The sequence below is a fragment of the Ornithodoros turicata genome, unplaced genomic scaffold (assembly GCF_037126465.1).
Source record: "Ornithodoros turicata isolate Travis unplaced genomic scaffold, ASM3712646v1 ctg00000746.1, whole genome shotgun sequence".
Classification (NCBI taxonomy): domain Eukaryota; kingdom Metazoa; phylum Arthropoda; class Arachnida; order Ixodida; family Argasidae; genus Ornithodoros; species Ornithodoros turicata.
The window spans coordinates 3313435-3333377 of NW_026999400.1; the positions used below are offsets into that span (position 1 = coordinate 3313435).

A 19943-nucleotide genomic window follows, 5' to 3' on the forward strand; every position below is an offset into this window, starting at 1 on the left:
TAAAACAGATAAAACCTAGCGAATCATGTGCCACATAGCCAACCAATCGCAAAGCTCATTGCAGAACATCGCTTCCCTTTTCACAACATGGCCACTGAAAATGCTGAAGTGACCTTGCTCGAAGAAAAGGTATGCAAAGGTGTATTAGGTAGCGCTCAGTTGTCTTGAAACTTAGTATCATTATTAAGTCCTGTAGGCTTTGTTTAAAAGTCTTCATTCGTTTTGTTTCGAATTTCTTTCGTTTTCCTGCATTTTTACATCAGGCCCGTATGGAGGAATACGGTCTCTTGAGCTTGCTCCTCACCCGTGCATCCTGCGAGGTATGAACCCTGCCTTAAATCAGAGAAGTGTTTTTGTTTCATATGTTTTCTTTTGCATTTGTATGAAGCAGTTATATGTCGCTTTCCGCTTCTCCACGCATGTTGGCTGCTTGTAAAGAACGAGTGCTGTCAACATACAGGTTGCAGCTTCCGGCATATATTAGTAGACGACCTTTTCACCCCGCCTTTGAACGCAATGGAGTGCGGTGGCAACGCATTCAGTGTTGTTATTACAGCCGCCTTGCCAGAATTACAATGTTCATTGTCAAAAGCGCGATCATACTGTCACAAGCCACACAGACAAATTAGAAATAAAAGGTGCATGTTTGTTTGACTCCCGCGAAGCCTGCGAAAAGCCGCTAGACGAGCAAGAAGAGTCCTTCCCAACGCGTCATGTCGTGCTTGATTACACTTGGTTACGTGTATCAGTTACCATTTCTTGCTACGGTTGCCCACGCATCTGCAACTCGCGCACATTCCAAGCTTTACGTTCCCGTGAAGACAGCAAGCTGTTCTCATGCCAAAAATGCGTGACCCCACTGATAAGCGCTAATTTTTTTTTGTGTGGGAACATATAGCTAATTTTGTGTTTCAAAATTTTTGAACTTGGAATTCAAAATGATTTTTTTTTTTTTTTTTCATGTGCACAGTGCAGATAATATTTGTGTGCTTACTATATAGACACACATTCATCGACTTTGGTTACACAGTTGAGAGATAATTTGACACATTTCATTTTGGAGACATTCCTTCCTCAAGAGGGAGTGCAAATGTGGGGCACCACGCGTTATCGTGACAGTGTAATTTGTGCTGTGTAACCGAGATAAGCATAGAAGTGCTTGGCGATTATAGAAGAGCATCACGTTTCTGAGTCACTTGGATCGTGTATGCATGTTTTAAACTTTAACTTTAACTTTGAGTGTCATAACTACACATTTACACGTAAGCTCAGATTAAGATATTTTTGATCGCTCAACGAATATAAACGAAGGTCTCACTGTTTTTCTTATCACACGTGGTTACACCATTCAGAACTATGTTATCCCTGATAAGGCTGCACCGTATTAAATATTGTTCATCTTAGTGTTGTGGCAAATAACTATTTCTAAAAATGGCTTTCTGGGAATTTTTCTAAAAGTATATCTCCAAGACATTTTTTGCATCATATATATAGCGAGCAATGTCTCGCATTCCCCATAAACTTCAATTGACAGACTCTAAGGTGCCAGTGAACGCGTGAAAAACGTCTGCGAAGTAGTCGACATGGCAGTGGACTTGTGAAAATGCTTCCAAAACTGTGCATGGGTAAAGAATCTTCTGCAAAGCTGTAGTGACAGTGATGTGCTTGTTTGCTCGTAATATATGGCTGTGATACTGCTGTCTCACCCACCAAAATGTGACAGAGTTTCTAAATTGTGTGCTTGTGTATTAACTGATCTTCTAATGCTTTTGTAGGGAAGCCAGTACATCAAGCGAGCTGATACGGAAAGGTTGAAAGAAGTATTTGACAAGGTAAAAAGGTTCACTAATCGAACTACGGGGCTGTGGTGTACGATGACAATGCAAAAATTGTTTACAGTACGCCAGTGTCGAGAAAGATGGCGACAGATACATGACACCAGATGACTTTGTGAGAGGATTTTTAGGATTGTTCGAAGGACCGCAGTACAACAAGCAAGCTGTAAATTTACTGGGGAGTATACTGGATACATCAAAGGATGGGTGAGTCATGCTGGCTCCTGCTGCGTTAGTTGTACACATCAAATGTCCCCGTGTTTGCACATATACTAACAAACGTTTGGGCACCTTGTGTAAGGTCCACCTGTACTTTTAATGAGATGTCTTATTTTTGCACATTTCCAAAGTTTCTGCCAGCTCGGTTAGAAAGGATTCGAATGCATCCATTATGTCTGTCAGACGCAAAAAGGAAATTTTTCTAAATATTGTTGGAATGCAAATTGCAGTTATGCAATATCCCACTCGGTTTTTTTTTTCTAAAATCCTCCGAGGTGATTGTGTATGACGATTTTTGTTATTGAACTGTGTCCCGCTCTGCATTCAGGCATGTACGCAGAATTTTATGCAAGCCCATCCGTAGCAATATTTTGCAATAATACCGAATTATATTGACACAGGCATATGAACTATGTCTCACATTAACCGACTCTGCATTGTAGACTCATATCGTTCATGGAGTTCCACGCTTTTGAAGGCGCCCTATGCCAACCCGACGCTTTGTACAAGGCAGCTTTTCAGTTGTTCGACACGAATGGGTCTGGTTTTGTTACTCAAGGTAAAGAATTTCGTTGCGCTCACTGTAATGCGCAAAAGTAGAAGAATAATGCGTAATGATTAATTATTTATTCTCTCTTGCAGATGAATTTGAGGATGTTATCAGGCAGACAACCCTGTATCATAAGATCCCTTTTAATTTCAAGAGTGATTTTATGACATTGCACTTTGGGGCTGATCAGAAAAGAACTGTCAGCTACGTCGAGTTTTCGCAGCTTCTGCATGTGAGTAATGCTCATGTGTTGTAGTATTCAATGCTCCCTTTGAAATTGCAATATCATGTTAAGATTGCTTGTGGGCAGCGGACATGTGCACGTGTGCCCTCCCTTTTCATCTCGCCCGGCTATTCAACAACAACTTTATTTTTGTCGTGATGATTGGGGTGTTTCCTTGCCAACGGGGGTCATATCTACCCCATTGCTCACCTTACATTTTGTCAATAACATTAGCATATAGCACACATTAGCATATCAGAACATAGCTACATTAAGCACATCTAGTTGTGACTTTGGATCAATGACACCACGAAAGTTGCTTCATTAAATCCTTTCTCACGTATATTATAGGACTTCCACGAGGAGCATGCTGTTCAGGCTTTCAAGCAGTATGATAAGAAACGCAAGGGAGTTATCTCAGCTATGGACTTCAATGACATCATGATCTCCGTTAAAACACACCTGCTTAGTGAAGATGTCAAAAAGAACCTTGTTGCTGTAAGTATAACTGTACTGTGAAGAAATCTCATTTGGTGGGACGTGGTACATTGTGGACACACGTGGACTGGGACATGAACGGTATTGACATGAAATGGTATCGAAAATGAAACGGTACAAAAAAAACGGTATTGGGTATGTGGCAGTCCACAGTGGCAGTGAGGTCAGGACTTGCCATTGAGGGTAATAACCGAGTTCATGGGCACATGATGTCTACCCTTTCAGCCCCTTTTCAGCCGTTGAGTTGAGGGCTCAACACCTGTTCCGGGGGGGAAGGAAGTTAAAGGTAGTGAAGATGACCTATCTATGCCAGATTTCAGGAAGAGATATTCGCAGCATGATGTCAGACATAATGAAGTCAAACAACCCTATTTCTTAGTAGATAGTCACAGGGAATGAAGCATTTCTGAAGGGAACAAATTTATTTACACACTTTATTTATACACAATTTATTTACACACAAATTTATTTACACACAATTTTATTTACACACGAGCTTTCATGCAGAATCTGCACTTTGCCAGTGCATGCTACATCGCAACTGGACTGTGTTTCGGACTTCATAGTCTCCTCCGCCATTAATCCTATTTCTTGAAAACACGGAACTCTAGTCATACATTAGGACAATAAAGTTTATCAATATTTGCGTTGTAACACATATTTTATATTGGAGTACCACTCTTCGAAATGCTGTGCATATGAATTGAATGCATAAAGTTTCTTTTCAAGCGTACATATTCAAGCCTTTCTGTGCCAGTGTAATAATATACACATCTTGCTCAACACATCTCACCCCATATTCTATATTATGCACACACATTGACGTGAATGGTTGTGAACTGATGCCTCAATCGAGCTGTATTTTGTAGGTGGCAGGCTCAGCTTCGGGCGGACATCAGGTCACATTTCCCTATTTTATGGCCTTCAATTCTCTGCTCAACAACATGGAGCTGGTGAAGAAAATTTACCTCCATTTTACGAAGGGCAACACTGGAATAGAAGTGACTAAAGGTGATTACACTGCATTGAACCTGATATGAAATGCAGTTGTAGCAGCGGCTGTAAGTTAAGCATTTGGCACAGAAATGGCATAGCAGGCACATCTGGTTGTATGTTTATAGCTTCATTGTTCCGATGATCGTAAGTATTGCTTTCACGCTACACCGTCAGGTATTTAAAGATTACTTTGCGTGCACCTGACAACATTTAGAAACACGGTGTGCTGAATAAGTTTCATATACTAATGTTTGCAGAGGAGTTTCTGTATGCTGCGCAGCAAATGTCCCAGGTGACCCCATTAGAGATTGAAATCCTGTTTCATCTTAGTGGGTTCCTGCACCAATCTACTGGGTGAGAAACTTTGATCACTATAAGATGTTGATAGAAAAAATCTATAGTAGCTCCCTGCCAGCCTACTGAAACCATGTAACCCATTACTCCTGTGTTGTGTGACCCATAGTGCCTGTATTGAGCTCGAATTTTGCTTTGTTGATGAGTAGACTGAATATGGTCAGCGCATCATTCTAATCGTAGTACGGTTTCTAACTCTTGGGAAAAAGAAATTGTTAGGAAACTTAACTTGTTTTGCTTTTCTGCTTCCACTGCCCATATGTTGATTTGTACATGGTATATAACAGCATTCTCTACTTATACAACCATTGACACTTGGCTTATTGCCTCGATTCCTTGTGGTATACAGTCAGTCTGGTTAATAACGAACATGAGCATAACCTGAATATACAGGGTGTGCGGACGGATTCAGAAAAATCACTACAAACCCTATGCACGAATAACAATGTCATTTGGCATGCTGCAATATTTTTCTCAGAAGTTTAAAAAAACACGTAAACTTCAAATTATACGGCCAACATGTTACGAGATAGAAGCCGGAGAAAATTGCAGCTCGTGCATTTTGAATGCTGTATACCACTGTTGCCAGGCATAGGGCGTAAGGTGGGTGTTACGGGTGTTAAGCGTTATGGGTGTTAACGTGCTGGGGAATTGGCAAACACCAAATCTCAACTAGTGAGATTTTGTGTTATGTTGTGTCAAATTTTTCCCAATCTCAGGGTACAAGTGATGGACCATCGTAACCACCAGCTTGCCTGTTGCTTCGTTGTTTGGTCTATGACCTCAGATAAGTTTTAGCGACAACGGTATACCAAGGGCCCTCTGTTTTTGGGTAAAACCCAGTGAGACCCGTTTTTACCCCCTGGTTTGCATCGTCATCACTTAGGGTAAAACCCGAAAAAAACGAGAAAAACAGGCACTGGAGAAAACTAAGCATTGGACATTCCGCAGAGTTGTTTCGCATCTTATGTCAATCTAAAATGCGAGAAGCACTCTTTTGTTATTTTCCACCTGAAAATTTACTTTTCCACCGAATTTTACCCTGTTTTACGGATCCTGAGATAAAGCCAAATTTGTACCCCCCCCCCCCCCCCCCCCCCGATTTAAAAAAAAACATAAAACCCGAAAACACAGGCCCCTAGAGCATTCAGAATACATGGGCTCCAATTTTCTCTGGTTCATATCTTGTAACATATAGGCCATATAATGTAAATCGCATGTTTTTTTTTTGAACATATGACAAAACTAAGAAGGTGTGCAAAATTTTGTTGTTCATAGCCATGCATACAATTTTTAAGGATTATATGAAATGTGTGGCTACTAAAAGCGCTAAAGCCACGAGAGGGACGAGACAACACAAGTAGGGCACTAAAACAGAGAAGTTTATTCGCGCAGACACGTCATGCAAATATTCCCTTTCCTTATCCAACAGACGCATTGCTTACACAATTGACCCTCCCTCCCTCCCTCCAAGGTCAGGTATACGCCCCAAATTTCCCTTTCCCTACTGCCTTGCGTCTTCCCCCTTATCTTATCACCAAACCAAACACCCAGAGGCGACACGTGCGTGCTCAATGAGAGCCCCAGACGAGAGTCCCTGATCTTGTCCACACAGTTCACACAATGGCCAGTCTGGCCTAAATAGGAGCGACTGAACCAAAACCAAATATGCCGTACATATGGCCCAGGGTTTTCCGCGATTCCACGAAATATCGTGGAATCCTTCGTTTGGCACGGAATTTCACGGAATCTCTTAGTTTTAGGTGTGTGCGGATACTCGAGTTCTCGAATTCGGATCAAATATCAGTCAATCAAATATATCAATTTCATCCGCGAATCGCATACCCAATATTCGGATTTCCGAATATCGGGCTATTCACCGAATATACGAACGAAACCTCCCGAAAGTGGGCTTCACCTCTTGCATAACAGCGCCTGTCCTGTCTTCTCATCTTCCGTAGTTTCTTTTTCGCGCTTTGTTCTTATCTTTATGGGCTTCACCTGAAGCTTCCCTGCGTGAGGTGAAGCCTGCTTTACGAAACTGCCCATGCTGCAGGACCAGCACAGACAGACTGTAGTTATTATTATTATTATTATTGTCCCGTTCCTGGTCATACAGAAATGTGGACCAGCTGCTAAAGGCAGAAGCCTGACAAGGCAGCTGGACACAACATGCAAGCAACAAGAAAAAAAGAAGAAGAAAAAACGTACAATCTGCTGGTCCTGCGGCATGGGCAGTTTCGTAAAGCAGGCTTCACCTCATGCAGGGAAGCTTCAGGTCCTCAGAAGCCCGCTTTCGGGAGGTTTCCTTCGTATTCGGTGAATAGTCTGATACTCGGAAATCCGAATATTGGGTATACGATTCGCGGATGAAATACTTCGAGGGATTGATATTTGATCCGAATTCGAGAACTCGAATATCCGCACACTCCTAAAAATAAGAGATTCCGTGAAATAGTTTAGCTTAAGATAACGTTAGCCCAAATTTATTGTGCATACTTCGCCTGAGGAAGGGGCTGCGTCCATCCCGTGTGCGGTTTAGTGGTGGCAGTGGGGGATTTTGATTTGTCATCTGGGAGTTTGCCTTTAAATACTCTTAAATAATGCCTACAGCCCAGAAACAAAAAGGGTATCCTGTAACTTCCACAGGGCATGTATGGTAAGCTCCTTCCTATAATCTTCTTATGAAGTTTCTATAAACTCTGTAGATGCTGAAAGATCTTTCAGCAGGTATAAAATGATTGCATGTGACAGACCTTTGTCTTTGTCAGAGGAGAACACAATATATCATGTATGTAATGCTGAGCCACAACAGTGCTTTCAATCTGTAATATTATCAAATATTTTTGTCCCCACATTATCCAAGAAAATAAACTGTTTCCCATTTCAAGCAGCCGTTGACTGCTTGCCGCGGAAAATCGCAGAATTTACAAGTCGGTGCCTCGGAAGTTTGAATTTGCCGCCATACGTGTCAAACCAGTCAAAAGTTGTTAAAAGGGGTGTGGTTCAGATGACGATTACGTCTGCTCTAGCCAGGTCATGTGTTCATGAAGTAAGGTGCAGTTTCAGTTTGCAGGCGGAAAGGTTACAGGATGTGTGGTTTGCTGTAGGGGGTACCGTAGGGGTCTGCTCTGGTATCCTGAAGCAGTTGGGGGGAAGAGAAGTGGTGCCACGAATGGGTCAGCTAGGATGGTTTCGCACACCCTTAGAAAACTTGAGGGGAAAGGGGGTGGGGGGAGGGTCTAGCTATACAGTGTCGCACACAGTGAACATGTGTTATTGAAAGGGAGCCTTATTAATAAGAAAGCAAAAAAAAAATTTGCTGGGACATGGCTGCCAGAATTTTCTTCGTTGTGACTCTGGGCTGCGACAAAGAATGTTCGCACAGGCACATCTGTAGTGTGCAGAGAAAATATCAGTAGACTGCGTGCGGGTTTGGATGGTTAGTAAAGTTCTGTTAGTTCAGTATCAGTAATAACATGCCAGAAGCAGGTTCGTTATAATCAGGACTGACTGTATGAGTGACGAGCGTTATATTTTTAAGGTGGGATGAGATGTGATGGCACAACCTTCATGTTACGTAAAACGAGAGTCGGTGTGGAAACACATGTGCTATGCTTGTAACTGTGGCACTATTGCATGCTTTTATCGTTTGCTCAAAATTTTTGTGTGCTTTTTATAGGGAAATCATTGTGGGAAAACCCATTCTGGCCTCTGGGGAAGAGCCAAATTTAAAAACAAGAGAAACACGAGTGCCTGAAAGATTCAAGCACCCAACATTTGGGCAGATAATATTCAACAGGCTATATAGCGGGACAATATTAATATTCAGTAGGCTTTGTGAAATGCCCGTTACAGGTTCCATGTTAACAATTTATGCAACAAGCACTTGACACACTTAACTTCGCTCATATTTGTCTAATGACTTAAAAATCTCAGACTATTAATGAACTTGATGCGCACAATGAGGGGAATGTTTTGCAAGTCAACTTCCGGATTTTGAGAAAATCCAATTTAGACCACTTCCAGGGAGATTAGGTCCTTGTGTTTTCGGGTTTTACGTTATTTGAAAATTGTGTGTGTGTGGGGGGGGGTTATTTCATAAATTGTTTTTTGTTTCAGAAGCTGTAAAATAGGGTGAAAAGCAGAATCTGAGTGAAAATTAAAAAGTGCCTCTCATTTGCAGTGCATTTAAGATGATCACAATAGATGCCAAGTGGCTGTGCTGAACATGCAGCGTTCTGCAGTGCCCGTATTTGTGGCTGAACTAACGTAATTTGGCATGTTTGTTGTCAAGCTTTTTGAGGTTTTACCTGACGGTGATGCAAATCGAGGAGGAAAATGGGTTTTACCGCGTTAAACTCGAAGACACAAGGGTCTAAGTAAGATGGATGATATTCTCATTATTACCTTCTCCTAGTTCTTGCGAGGAAACACTTGTTTTAACTGTACTCGAGCCTTGCTAGTGTACGTTATGTAGTATTGTAAAATAACAACTCCTTCAAGCAAAGCCTTCAAAATATTGAGTCTCTCATATACAAGTTCTTGTATACGAGAGACTCCTTTGTTGTGTGCATGGTATCACACATTCTATGGGAGCAGGGATTCGGAGAGCATGGGAGCACGAGTACCGCAAACACTTGGTTTTATCTTATAGACAGCGGTGTTTAGGCGGAGGCTCCTAGCAGTGTCTCCCGAAGAAAAGATGTGAAAACCCTGTGGGCTGACCGCATCTGCCACTTGTGGGCATTGTTCCCCGCGGATGGAGGAGGTTCCCCCAGGTAACCATTCCCCTGACCAGCAACGGAGCTTTGGGCTCCAGGGGATATTCTGCCTCTGTCCGCATCAGTTCCTTTGCCAGATCTCTTGTATATTTATGTCGTATGCCTAAAGAAAAAAAATGAAGTACAAATTTCCAGTATTTACAGATTTCAATATCGGGCACTCGCGATCCGCTCCAAGTTGCAGTTTTGTATGCGTGCAGCTGTTTGTAATCGTTCTCATTATTTGGAGGTCTTGGGTGCACGAAGTGGTAAGTCACAGCCACGCAAGGACGAATATGAGGAAAACCCGGGCCCGCTTGCACAAACATAGAGGAGATTCCTCGGTGGTGTCCTCAGTAGGTGTGGTAGTGCTTTGGGCATGCTATACTGTCCTCATCATCGCTCGTGCGCAGAGCACTGCGAAAGCACTACTGAGGACAGCACTGAGGAAGTACCTCAATATGATGGAAAGTAACTGTTCTGAGGCTGGAACACACAAACACGACACAAGCCTCAAGGTGCCTAAGCTAGAGCACTGCACGGGCCGCATTTTTAGGCCCAGGCCCGGCCCGAAGGATTCTAAGTTTATCGGCCCAAGCCCGGCTCAAGGCCGGCCCAAGCCGGATAAATTTATAGCCTACCCCGCCCGGCCCAGTGTATCAAGCTGTAAAATCCTACCAAGGCTAACTAACAGAGGGGTAACACAGGCTCGAGCCCGACGTAGGCCCGGCGATAGGCCGGCCCACGGGTTTTCGGGAGAGCCCGTGCAGTGCTCTAGCCTGAGAACATGAAACTTTGTCATTGTTCATGCAAGCTCTGACCCTCTTCAGGCTTCCCACTAACAATTTTGGGTTAACTGCAAGTTTGATCCTTGCTAGTAATATTCAGTCTACAGAGTATCAATGTGCCACGAATGTGTTTCAGAACATTTCTGAATCTATACCTCAGTCTGTAATGCTGTGGCTCGTCACTTTGTGTCCCAGAGCCCTTCATTTCCTTATTACTCCCATCTTTTGGTATGTGCTATCCATGTACTATCATGTTTGTGAAGGGGAGCATCTGTAATTTCTCGCTTGATTAGAAATCACTCACTCCAGCAAGCTTTGAGCAATCTCCTGATCTGAGAATGTAGTGTGTTTACTCAGAATTAATGATTCCGCAGTGTGGATAGTGTGTAGGATAGGAAAAATTCATCAGTTGAACCTCAATGTAACAAATGGCAAAATATTTTTTTTTCTTTTGTAATCTATTTTACTAGGATCTTAGAATTGCTTCCCGTTGTGTTTTACATTTCCTTGTAGAGCGAGGTATGATGTACGTAATTGAGCCGTGCTTCGAGAACATTGGAGGAGAACGTATAAAGGATAGGTGCGCAAGCTCGTGTATCATAACAGTGTGAACCATTCCCTTGAGTCTTGGAGGTACAGGCAGCAGTGCTATAAACCTGTAGTTCAGGGGCAAAAAAAGCGGCATTTATTTCCAAATGCCAACACCAATTTCCATTACCTATGGTACAACTAATTCCCCTGCCTCTCGTGGTCCTGCTCCTCAAGTACCATGTCCTATTAAGTTATGTTGTCCTATTGGGCAGCAGTGATGTGGCTTCTCAGGACTTCCCCTATTACATTATGTGAGACACCACACTGTTTGAATATTTTCTTACATTAATACTGATATCACTTAAATATGTGACCACACACACAACACTTGACAAGATTTTATCATTGTACTGGCGCATTATGACCTCTGATGTTATTGCACCAAAAAACATCAAACACTGTTTGAATGTAGCAATTTCAATGATCCATAAGACATGGTATTAAAAGATATCTGACAAGAATAGGCCCCTTAAGAATTTATCACAGTGCAGATTAGGATACCCAAAGGGGGCAGCATGTGAGTCGGATGAGAATGCAAATATATAATGTAAACTAAACCATGTCGTTCTACAGCTTTGTTACATGGAGGTTCAATGCCTATGATGTGCTGCTGCCTTTGCCTGGCTGCCACCAAATTGTTGGTCCAAATAATATCTTGTACGAAGCAAGCTTAGAATTCCTACATGCATTAGCACTCTTCCAAAACTAAGTTGATAGTCTTACAGCAGTGATGAGACAACTTCTCACTTGACTTTCCCTCGTGTCACATCCTTCATGGAACTGTAACACAGAAGGTGGATGTAACTCTATGCCACAGGGTATTATATAGTGCAGAAGTTTCCATACGGATGCAGTTTACAGACACACATGCTGGAATGCATATTTAACTTGAAAATAAAAATGAAAATGATACAAAAGGAAATCCAGGGCACAGAGGCACTTATACGCAGAGGTGTGAATTATTGTGACTGAATTAGGCTGTTCATGTGCATTAAGCAATAGTAACAATAGGACTAAGTAAGAATGTGTGATATTATACAAATTTTCGTAACTTGTTACTTTTAAGTTTGAGAAACCTGTTTCTTATTACTTGTTAGCCTCAATAGTTTTCGAGATAAAGTACAGGTTGCCCCAAAGCGAGGATTTCATTGTGTCCGGAAGGAAGACTCATTTGTGGGAGACTGCCACAAATTTTAAACACTTAGATAACAGACATGATTTTGCTATTAAAAACTTGTGGATTATGTTGTTCCATTTACATTACTAAACCACCGGCTTGATTTCTGTAACTTATTTTGGTGTAAGTAAGGTTAAGGTCTGGTTAAGTAAAGAATAATGTGAAATTACATCAGTACATCTCATGACTTTTCCAAGCAATGCAACAACTAAACTACACATAATTTTGTCATAAACTTGGTCACATTGCCCATGTTTAGAAAATGACAATGCATTTTCTAAACTACTTTCATCAAATAAATTGCAGGCTTCTGATAGACGTTATTATTGCTCATATGTAAGTGCTAGTGTAGTGACAGTGTAAAATGTTCTGTCAATCTTTGTCGTGTGCGCTCGGGCTCTCGAGAATTATTTTATGGAAGACATGTATTGGCCCAAGATAAACTGCAGATCCGTCTGTCTACATGGAGGTGCAATCTAAATATGTATGCCCATAATTTTGTTGCATATGCTGATTATGAAAAAGGAGGAGCACAATATATTAAGTATAATTTCATGCATGTCTTTTCTAGACGCTTCTCATTCCAGTGAGTCCAATTTCTTTTTACTTTTTTTCTGGTGGCTGGCAGCACAGTTGCTAAGATGCACTATATGGAATGCCAGAAAAGAATGAAATGCACATGGATACTATACCATTAATTAATTATATTGTAGAATGTCACAGGGGAGGTTATCTAGTTCAATTAAAAAGCTCATTAGTTGTAGAACACTCAAATACTCACTTAGATTGGAGACTCAGTAGCATATAGTTATATCATGAGCATGGAGTGAAAGGTAACATAGCGAGCATGTTTTCATAGCAGTGGTAGCTCTATATCGGTAACATACTCCTTTTGTAGAATTTTCTCTACGTTACATCTGTATTAGGCTACATTCACTAAATGAATCAGGTTGATCTATGTACGTTCTATAAATGTGACTTAATTTTCAATATTCAACATCCTGCACAGTTCTAGCTCCTGCACTTTCCACATCTGTACAATATGTACTTCTTCCTTTGCACACTGCAGTCAGAAGATGCTCATGTACATCACTTTGTGTCTTTTGATTTTGCAACAGGCGGGTGACTTACGAAGATCTAGAGAGGATTGCACCATATCGACCAACTAGGTTTTTATCAAGGCCAATAGCAGAAGTAAAAGCAGTGCAGGTTTGTTACCGCTTTTTGGAACACTATCCTTTATCGTGTAGATTGCAACACATATCACCTGTTTTTAACGTAGAATATGTTCTTACTGTGGACGAACTTGACTGTACCCTCACTTGCCTCGCTTCGTTTTTGTGCAACATTTTTTCACTGCAGAAGCGGGACTCAAACCAGGGGTTTGAAATCAGATGCCTCACCATATTCCTATGAATGGACTGCTGTGTATACGATCACAGTGCAAGTACAGCAAATTACATGCATATATCCACGCATACAACTCGGGAAAAGGACTTACGCGACATCGCTTCATCATGTGGCTCCAAGACCTCGTGTTGTTTGTGTTTTGGCATTGCCTTCACAAAGGGATAAAGGGGCAAAGTCAAAAGCAAGGCGCTACTTGGCCCGGAACCAAGCACAAGCACAGCACCTCCACCAAACAAAAGTCATGCCCAGTCATGTCAGTCGTTCGTGGTCTTAATACTACACATTGCCAAAGCTAACTTTCCTATACAGTCACCGACCGATTTTTCGGACCACGATTTTTCGGACATGCTCGATTATTCGGACTCGTTCGGCCGAACTCGAACGGCCGCGGGTCCCATATAGAGTTGATGTATAAGAACGTTCAAAATTTCGGACGCTGTGCAGCCCTGTCGCTCGATATTTCGGATTCTGTTTGTCCAACCAGCGAATTTCTCTCTTGTGGTGAGGAAAATATTGGTATCATTCGAAATTCGTATCAAAAGAAATCAACCAACGAACATATTGAGGGAAAAAAAAAAAAAAGGCAATGATTGTTCATTTTTCATTCCTCTGAGTAGAAGAGGTCTGTCGTAACGCTTTTGCGTCTTCGTTTTTAGCCAGCGGCTTGACTCAAAAGGCCCAGCACGTGCTGTCCGACCGCGAGTCGCGCGACAGCGCTGTAAAGCGAGCTTCACCTAAAGCACGCTTGCGTTAAGTGAAGCCAACTTGCGGACTTGATGACGGCGGTGCCTCTGTCAGTGTACAGTGACGAAATGTCGCTTCGGGAAATAGAAGCTGATGTTATTAGGCAGAGCTGGAAGCGCGTTAGGAAAGCATCGACAAATTTTTCCAGCCTACTAGTGCTTAGTAAAGTTTATTTTGAAGCGAAATTCGTTTTGTTTTTTCCGGACTGCTCGATTATTCGGACTTTTGCGCGATCTCCGCCGAGTCCGAAAAATCGGACGGCGACTGTATTTTTTTCCTACGTGCTATTCAGTGCGTAAAACAAAAGGACACACGCACAGACTGATGCAAAGCCACAGCTTATTCTCACAGTCAAATCCTCATACCGTGCCATTTGCTGGCATTTACGCGACCGCGGAGGAGTGGGGGAATGTGACTCTTGGACACTGCACATTGAATTCCGTGTCTTTATTTCCTGTAGAGTCCAGAAGAACGAGGGTTTGGTGTTCAGATCCTGGAAAGTGTCTACCGCTTCACTCTCGGTTCCATTGCAGGAGGTAAGGATTAAATCCTTTTTGGGGGAACATGGGGCATCTAGGGGAACGCAGACACAAAACTCTTGCGTTATTGAGCCCTCCACACAAGTACCTTCAGAGCTTGCAGGCTAATTGGTGTACTCCTAAGCATCTTCGAGCAGATATATCCCATATCCTGTTTCCCATATCATGTCATATCTTGTTTCCCATATCATATCCCGTATCATGTCCCATATCCCCAAGTAAATGGCCGTTTTGTGACCCCCTCCGAAGCTTTTGACACGTTGCAGAACAGCATATCATTTGCTAATCATTTTATCTCCACTGTTTCTGACGGTAGAATTTTTGGTACATTTCAGCGGCTGGTGCCACAGTCGTGTACCCCATTGACCTTGTGAAGACAAGAATGCAGAATCAGCGGACGGGTTCATACATTGGTGAGCTTATGTATCGCAACAGTTGGGACTGCGCCAGCAAGGTCATCCGACACGAGGGAGTCTTTGGCCTCTACCGGGGTCTTCTGCCTCAGCTTGTTGGTGTGTGCCCCGAAAAAGCCATAAAGCTTACTGTAGGTTCTTACCTCTCAGAATTGAAGATCTCGGCCACAAAGAGTGTCATCTTAGAGCGTGTCATTTTCTTCCATTACACCAGATGAATGACTTTATTCGTGACAAGCTAACGAACGAGAAAGGAGAGATACCAGCATGGGGTGAAGTTCTTGCTGGAGGATGTGTAAGTAGTTACACATCGTGATCTCACGATTTCTTGTATAGCCGTTTGTAAAGTTTGCAACTTGAAATTGAAGGCTAAGATAATAGTAGTATTCTAGTCTCTATCTAGATATCTAACTATCTAACTCTAACTAGATGCAATAGATAGTAGGTACTAAATTAATAGTAAGGATAAGATAATGGAAGAAGTAAATTCTGACGGTTGAAAATGGGGTATGCACTCCATACCGTGGGGTATGGTTTTAAACTAACCCCATATATACTCCGCTTCATAAAAATAGTAGCTCCCTCATCTGCCAGTGCTGTAGTGTAGTGTAGTCAACGACAAATTGGTAGAGCTTCACGTGGTTTTGCAGTTCTGGACTACACAATTTTTGCATTAAACAAAAAAAATTGTTGTGTGCATCACTTTTTTTTTTTTTTGTTACAATGCGACAGGCTGGAGCATCGCAAGTCATGTTTACAAACCCTTTAGAGATTGTGAAAATCAGACTTCAAGTAGCAGGCGAAATAGCATCTGCGGCGAAAGTGAGAGCGTGGACAGTAATCAAGGATCTTGGCATCACTGGGCTGTACAAGGTAAGCGTGAAACATCGCATAATTTTACCCGTGTGCAAGATTTATATAATACTTATCCCTCGTTGCTTATTGGCTGGTATGTACTGATGCTCGCATACTTGTGTCGCTCTTACAATGTGGCCTATTGCTCCTGAACCCGATAACAAGTGACAGCATGTTTTAGGGTTCTCGGGCGTGCTTCCTTCGAGATATTCCGTTCTCCGCCATATACTTCCCAACGTATGCTCACTGCAAGTTAAAATTTGCTGACGATGAAGGCCACAATGGTCCTGGTTCCTTGCTGCTTTCTGCAGTGATTGCAGGCAAGTAACGAAGCACGTATTCTTAGGGCCTGACTTTTTCTGGTTATATTTTCCAGCAAAATCGAGGGGGGGGGGGGGGGGGGTAAATATCGGGTTATATTTTGCTTCACTAATTCGGGTGTAATCGGGTTGAACTGAACTTGATTCAACCTAATTCTGGTTGAATCGGGTTGGATCAGGCGTAAATCTTTGGTTTACTCGATATAATACACGTGACCCACCAGTAGACACAGAGTATCAATGTATTTAGTCTGTGCATCTAAGAGGCAGCAGGGTCTCTGTTTTGACAGTTTGTATGAGCATATATTTATGCATCTACAAAACAGTTTCCGAAGTTTCATGTTAGTCTAGATGTTCAGATTACCCTGGTCCACCAGTTTTCGGGGTTATACCGGGTTAAACCCTGTTTTTCCTCATTTGAATCTGGAGGTAAATATCGGGCATAAATGGGTGGTAGCCCAAAGAGTCAAGCCCTACGTATACTCTGCATAATTAGGGCCTGACTTTTTCGGGTTTTATTTTTGGCCAGATTTGGGGGGGGTAAATATCGTGTGATATTTTTCATTTGAAAATTCGGGTGTATTCGGGTTAAATCCCGTTACGGCATATTCTGTCGTCAGGAATTCGGGTGATTTTTTTTTTTGTTTAATAAAAATTTGTCTTAACATGGAACTAATGTTTAGCAATGTTTTCAAACTTTATTTTAATGCACGCTTATGAGCGTGCCACGCGACCCGGATGTTTTCGGGTAGATTCGGGTTAAACTCTAATTTTACAGATTTCGTTCGGGGGGGGGGGGTAAATATCGGGCGGATACGGGTTTAACCCGAAAAAGTCAGGCCCTATCAGCATAATGCACTGCACAGGAAATTGCCCATATGGTATGTGATGGACATTGATCTAAGCAGAAGCTGACTCATTTGCAGGCGTACCCGCTGCTTACCTCGTTACACCAGCTGACGTAATCAAGACGCGGCTACAGGTCGCCGCACGTAAGGGCCAGACCACCTATTCAGGTGTCATGGATGCCTGCAAAAAAATATGGAAGGAAGAAGGCGGTAACGCATTCTGGAAAGGAGGACCGGGTATGTAATGACGTCTTCAATATTTACTCGACATCACAATGGACCTCGCGTATGGAGAGCAATCTGTAACCCGACCACTTTCTGACTGCAGCTCGAGTGTTCCGTTCTGCGCCACAGTTTGGCTTCACATTGCTCACCTATGAAATCTTGCAGAGGCTTTTCTTCATCGACTTTGGAGGAAGGTCAGTGGCTTCATGTTGGTATCTTGTACTGTGCAATAAACGGAGCATGTATAATGAAAAGGAATCGTAGTAATGGATAACAGCATCTGTGGTTACGGCTTGTGCTTGGTAGGCTCATAACCATCTTACGTTGCAGCACTGTGTGCCACTGTCCACCATAGAGTGGAGAATGAATGTACATTTGACCTTAGGCATCTCATCTGCAAAATATTAAATGTTCCCACCCAGCTATAAAACAATATCAGACATAGTAGTGAAGCAAGAGCCTCAGGTCAGGAGCAGCCAAGGTTTCCAAAGAGTCTGTTTTTCTATTGCCTAGCAGAACAGTCTCTGTTTGAAATGTCAGAGGCTCCTGAGGTTTTTTGCTCCAACCTTCCTTCACCGGATTGCTGGAGATATACCAGATGTAGCTTTGCATGCATTTTTGCTTTCTTTGGTGCTGCTTCCCTACACGCCTTGTAACAAATCACTGGGCTTTAATTCTGTATGCAAAGTCTTTACTGTAATTAGCACTATGTCCACAAAAATGAAGCAACAAACCAAATTGATCATTGATTGGTCATGCTTCATGTTTCTTGCAGGAGACCAACGGGCTCGCAAGGCAAGGTTCCTGTACAGGCAGCAGAGATCAAGCCGGTCAATCCCGATCACATCGGAGGCTTCCGTGTTGCTCTTGCCACTTTCAGCGGCATGGAAACAAAGTTTGGACTAGTCTTACCAAAATTCCGACCACAGGAAGTGCAGTGAAGTCACTGTAGTTAGGAACTCTGTTCAGCTTCTCACATTACAACTGGCGGATGCATGTACAGTGCAACTTTGTAGAACAGCTTCATCTTCCATATCTAGATCTGGCTCAACCTTCAGACATTTCAGCAAAGAGAACTCAGCTTTGCATTGCATAGACCATTGTCAGCATCTGGAAAGACAGGGTGAAGTGGAGAAACCTATGCTGCCATCTAGTTGGTTTTTTTTAGCTTAATGTTGTGACACCACGGTACCCAGCGTCCTTTGAGTCTTTTTGGTTCTATAGTTGGATATGCAAGGTAGATCTCCTGAGTTCATCTTAGAGGCCAGTTTTGTTCTTGCTGCTAGAAAGCATACGGAGACACATGCTTCTTTTGAAGACTTTTGACCGGAGTTTATCTTTCTTGGTGCAGCGTTCCACGCGAAAGCGAGCTTAGTTTTCGGATACCTTTGAAGTTAAGTGGAAGTTTCGAATACCGTGCCAAAGATGCACTCAGCAAGGCACTTCAGTAGTACTGTGCGGTCAGTATACCCATCCCATGGCAGACAATATATGATGTATCGGACATCAAAAAAATAGTGAGTTCCTGGTCCCATCTTTTTTTGTTGGTTTTTGTCAGCACTTGGTTCTCGACAGTCCAGACTCCTTGCCACTCCACTTCAAAGCTATGAGGATGTTACCCGAATAGGCTACACGAGCAAGTAACACCTAACGAATGCCAAAAACGTCTTTTACTGTGACACTTTTAAGCGTTTAGAATGGACTGTTACTCTATGAGACTATTTTTATGCATGCAGTTTAGTGTGCTAACCTTTTATGCTTTGGCAGCTCTAGTCAAGTTGGGTTAAAGTTTTTGTAGCAGGAGGTAAGCCGTAATGTGGTAGCTTGCTTTTTTTTTCTTAACTTTGTGTTTCGTGCTGAGCCTATGGACTGCACCCAGTGAAACGAACAGTGAGCAGAGCAAAGGTGCAGTTCACTGAGCGAGAATAATTGTGGATAATAGAAGAAAATGCAGTGTTGCGTAGCTAAAGTAGCAATGAGAGAAAGTGTTGGGTGCTGCACTTTCAGCATTTCTAATGTACTGTGCAGACACCAAGAAACGTCCATCTTTGCTTAGACAAATTATTACTCAAAAAGGAAGGCAAAAAGGTTTTACTTTTAGTTTTACAGTTTGTTTCTAAGGTTATATACTTAGTGTCACTTCCTCCTGAAATTAATTTTATCGACGCATCGAATAATGCAGTTTGTAATATGCATTGAGTCAGTGATTTTATAATTCAAGGAAGAAAAGTGTGTTCTGCTTGTTGAAGCAGCATTTGACTAGAGTATTGCACAAGCAATGGTCGCGCTTAAAATAAATTTATCGCGTAAGCCTCAACAATACATAGTTCGGGCCCAGTGTAGCATAGCCTTAATTGCACATGAACAGATGTGTAGCTTGGCTGTGCTAATGTACAGGCATCAGAATGGTTTATACAGTTGAATTGCAGTCATTTACACTCTGTACAGAATAGGCTATCATTGAAACCTACTGACATCTATGCAAATTTTCATATCTTCAAATAAAAATGCAAATGTCAGTAGTGGACAAGCTACCTGCAGAGTACAGATGGCCATTGCATTGTTGAACGTTCCTAGTAAAATTTTCACTATTAA

At 42.3% G+C, this 19943-nt stretch overlaps 1 protein-coding gene across 2 annotated transcripts; it reads left to right on the forward strand.

The window, feature by feature from the left end:
* Nucleotides 1-59: 59 nt before the first annotated feature.
* LOC135374740 (calcium-binding mitochondrial carrier protein Aralar1-like) lies at nucleotides 60-19943 on the forward strand. Of its 2 annotated transcripts, XM_064607662.1 has the most exons (19): nucleotides 60-129; nucleotides 264-320; nucleotides 1776-1832; nucleotides 1900-2042; nucleotides 2498-2613; nucleotides 2697-2836; nucleotides 3179-3325; nucleotides 4195-4336; nucleotides 4579-4675; nucleotides 12566-12580; nucleotides 13113-13203; nucleotides 14609-14684; nucleotides 15023-15231; nucleotides 15315-15395; nucleotides 15833-15973; nucleotides 16137-16275; nucleotides 17202-17360; nucleotides 17452-17542; nucleotides 18124-19943. In XM_064607662.1, exons 1-19 carry the CDS (start codon nucleotides 88-90, stop codon nucleotides 18287-18289), a joined length of 2109 nt encoding a protein of 702 aa, XP_064463732.1. In that variant the 5' UTR covers nucleotides 60-87; the 3' UTR covers nucleotides 18290-19943. The 2 variants fall into 2 exon arrangements, with proteins under 2 accessions (XP_064463732.1, XP_064463733.1); XM_064607663.1 differs by lacking the exon at nucleotides 12566-12580.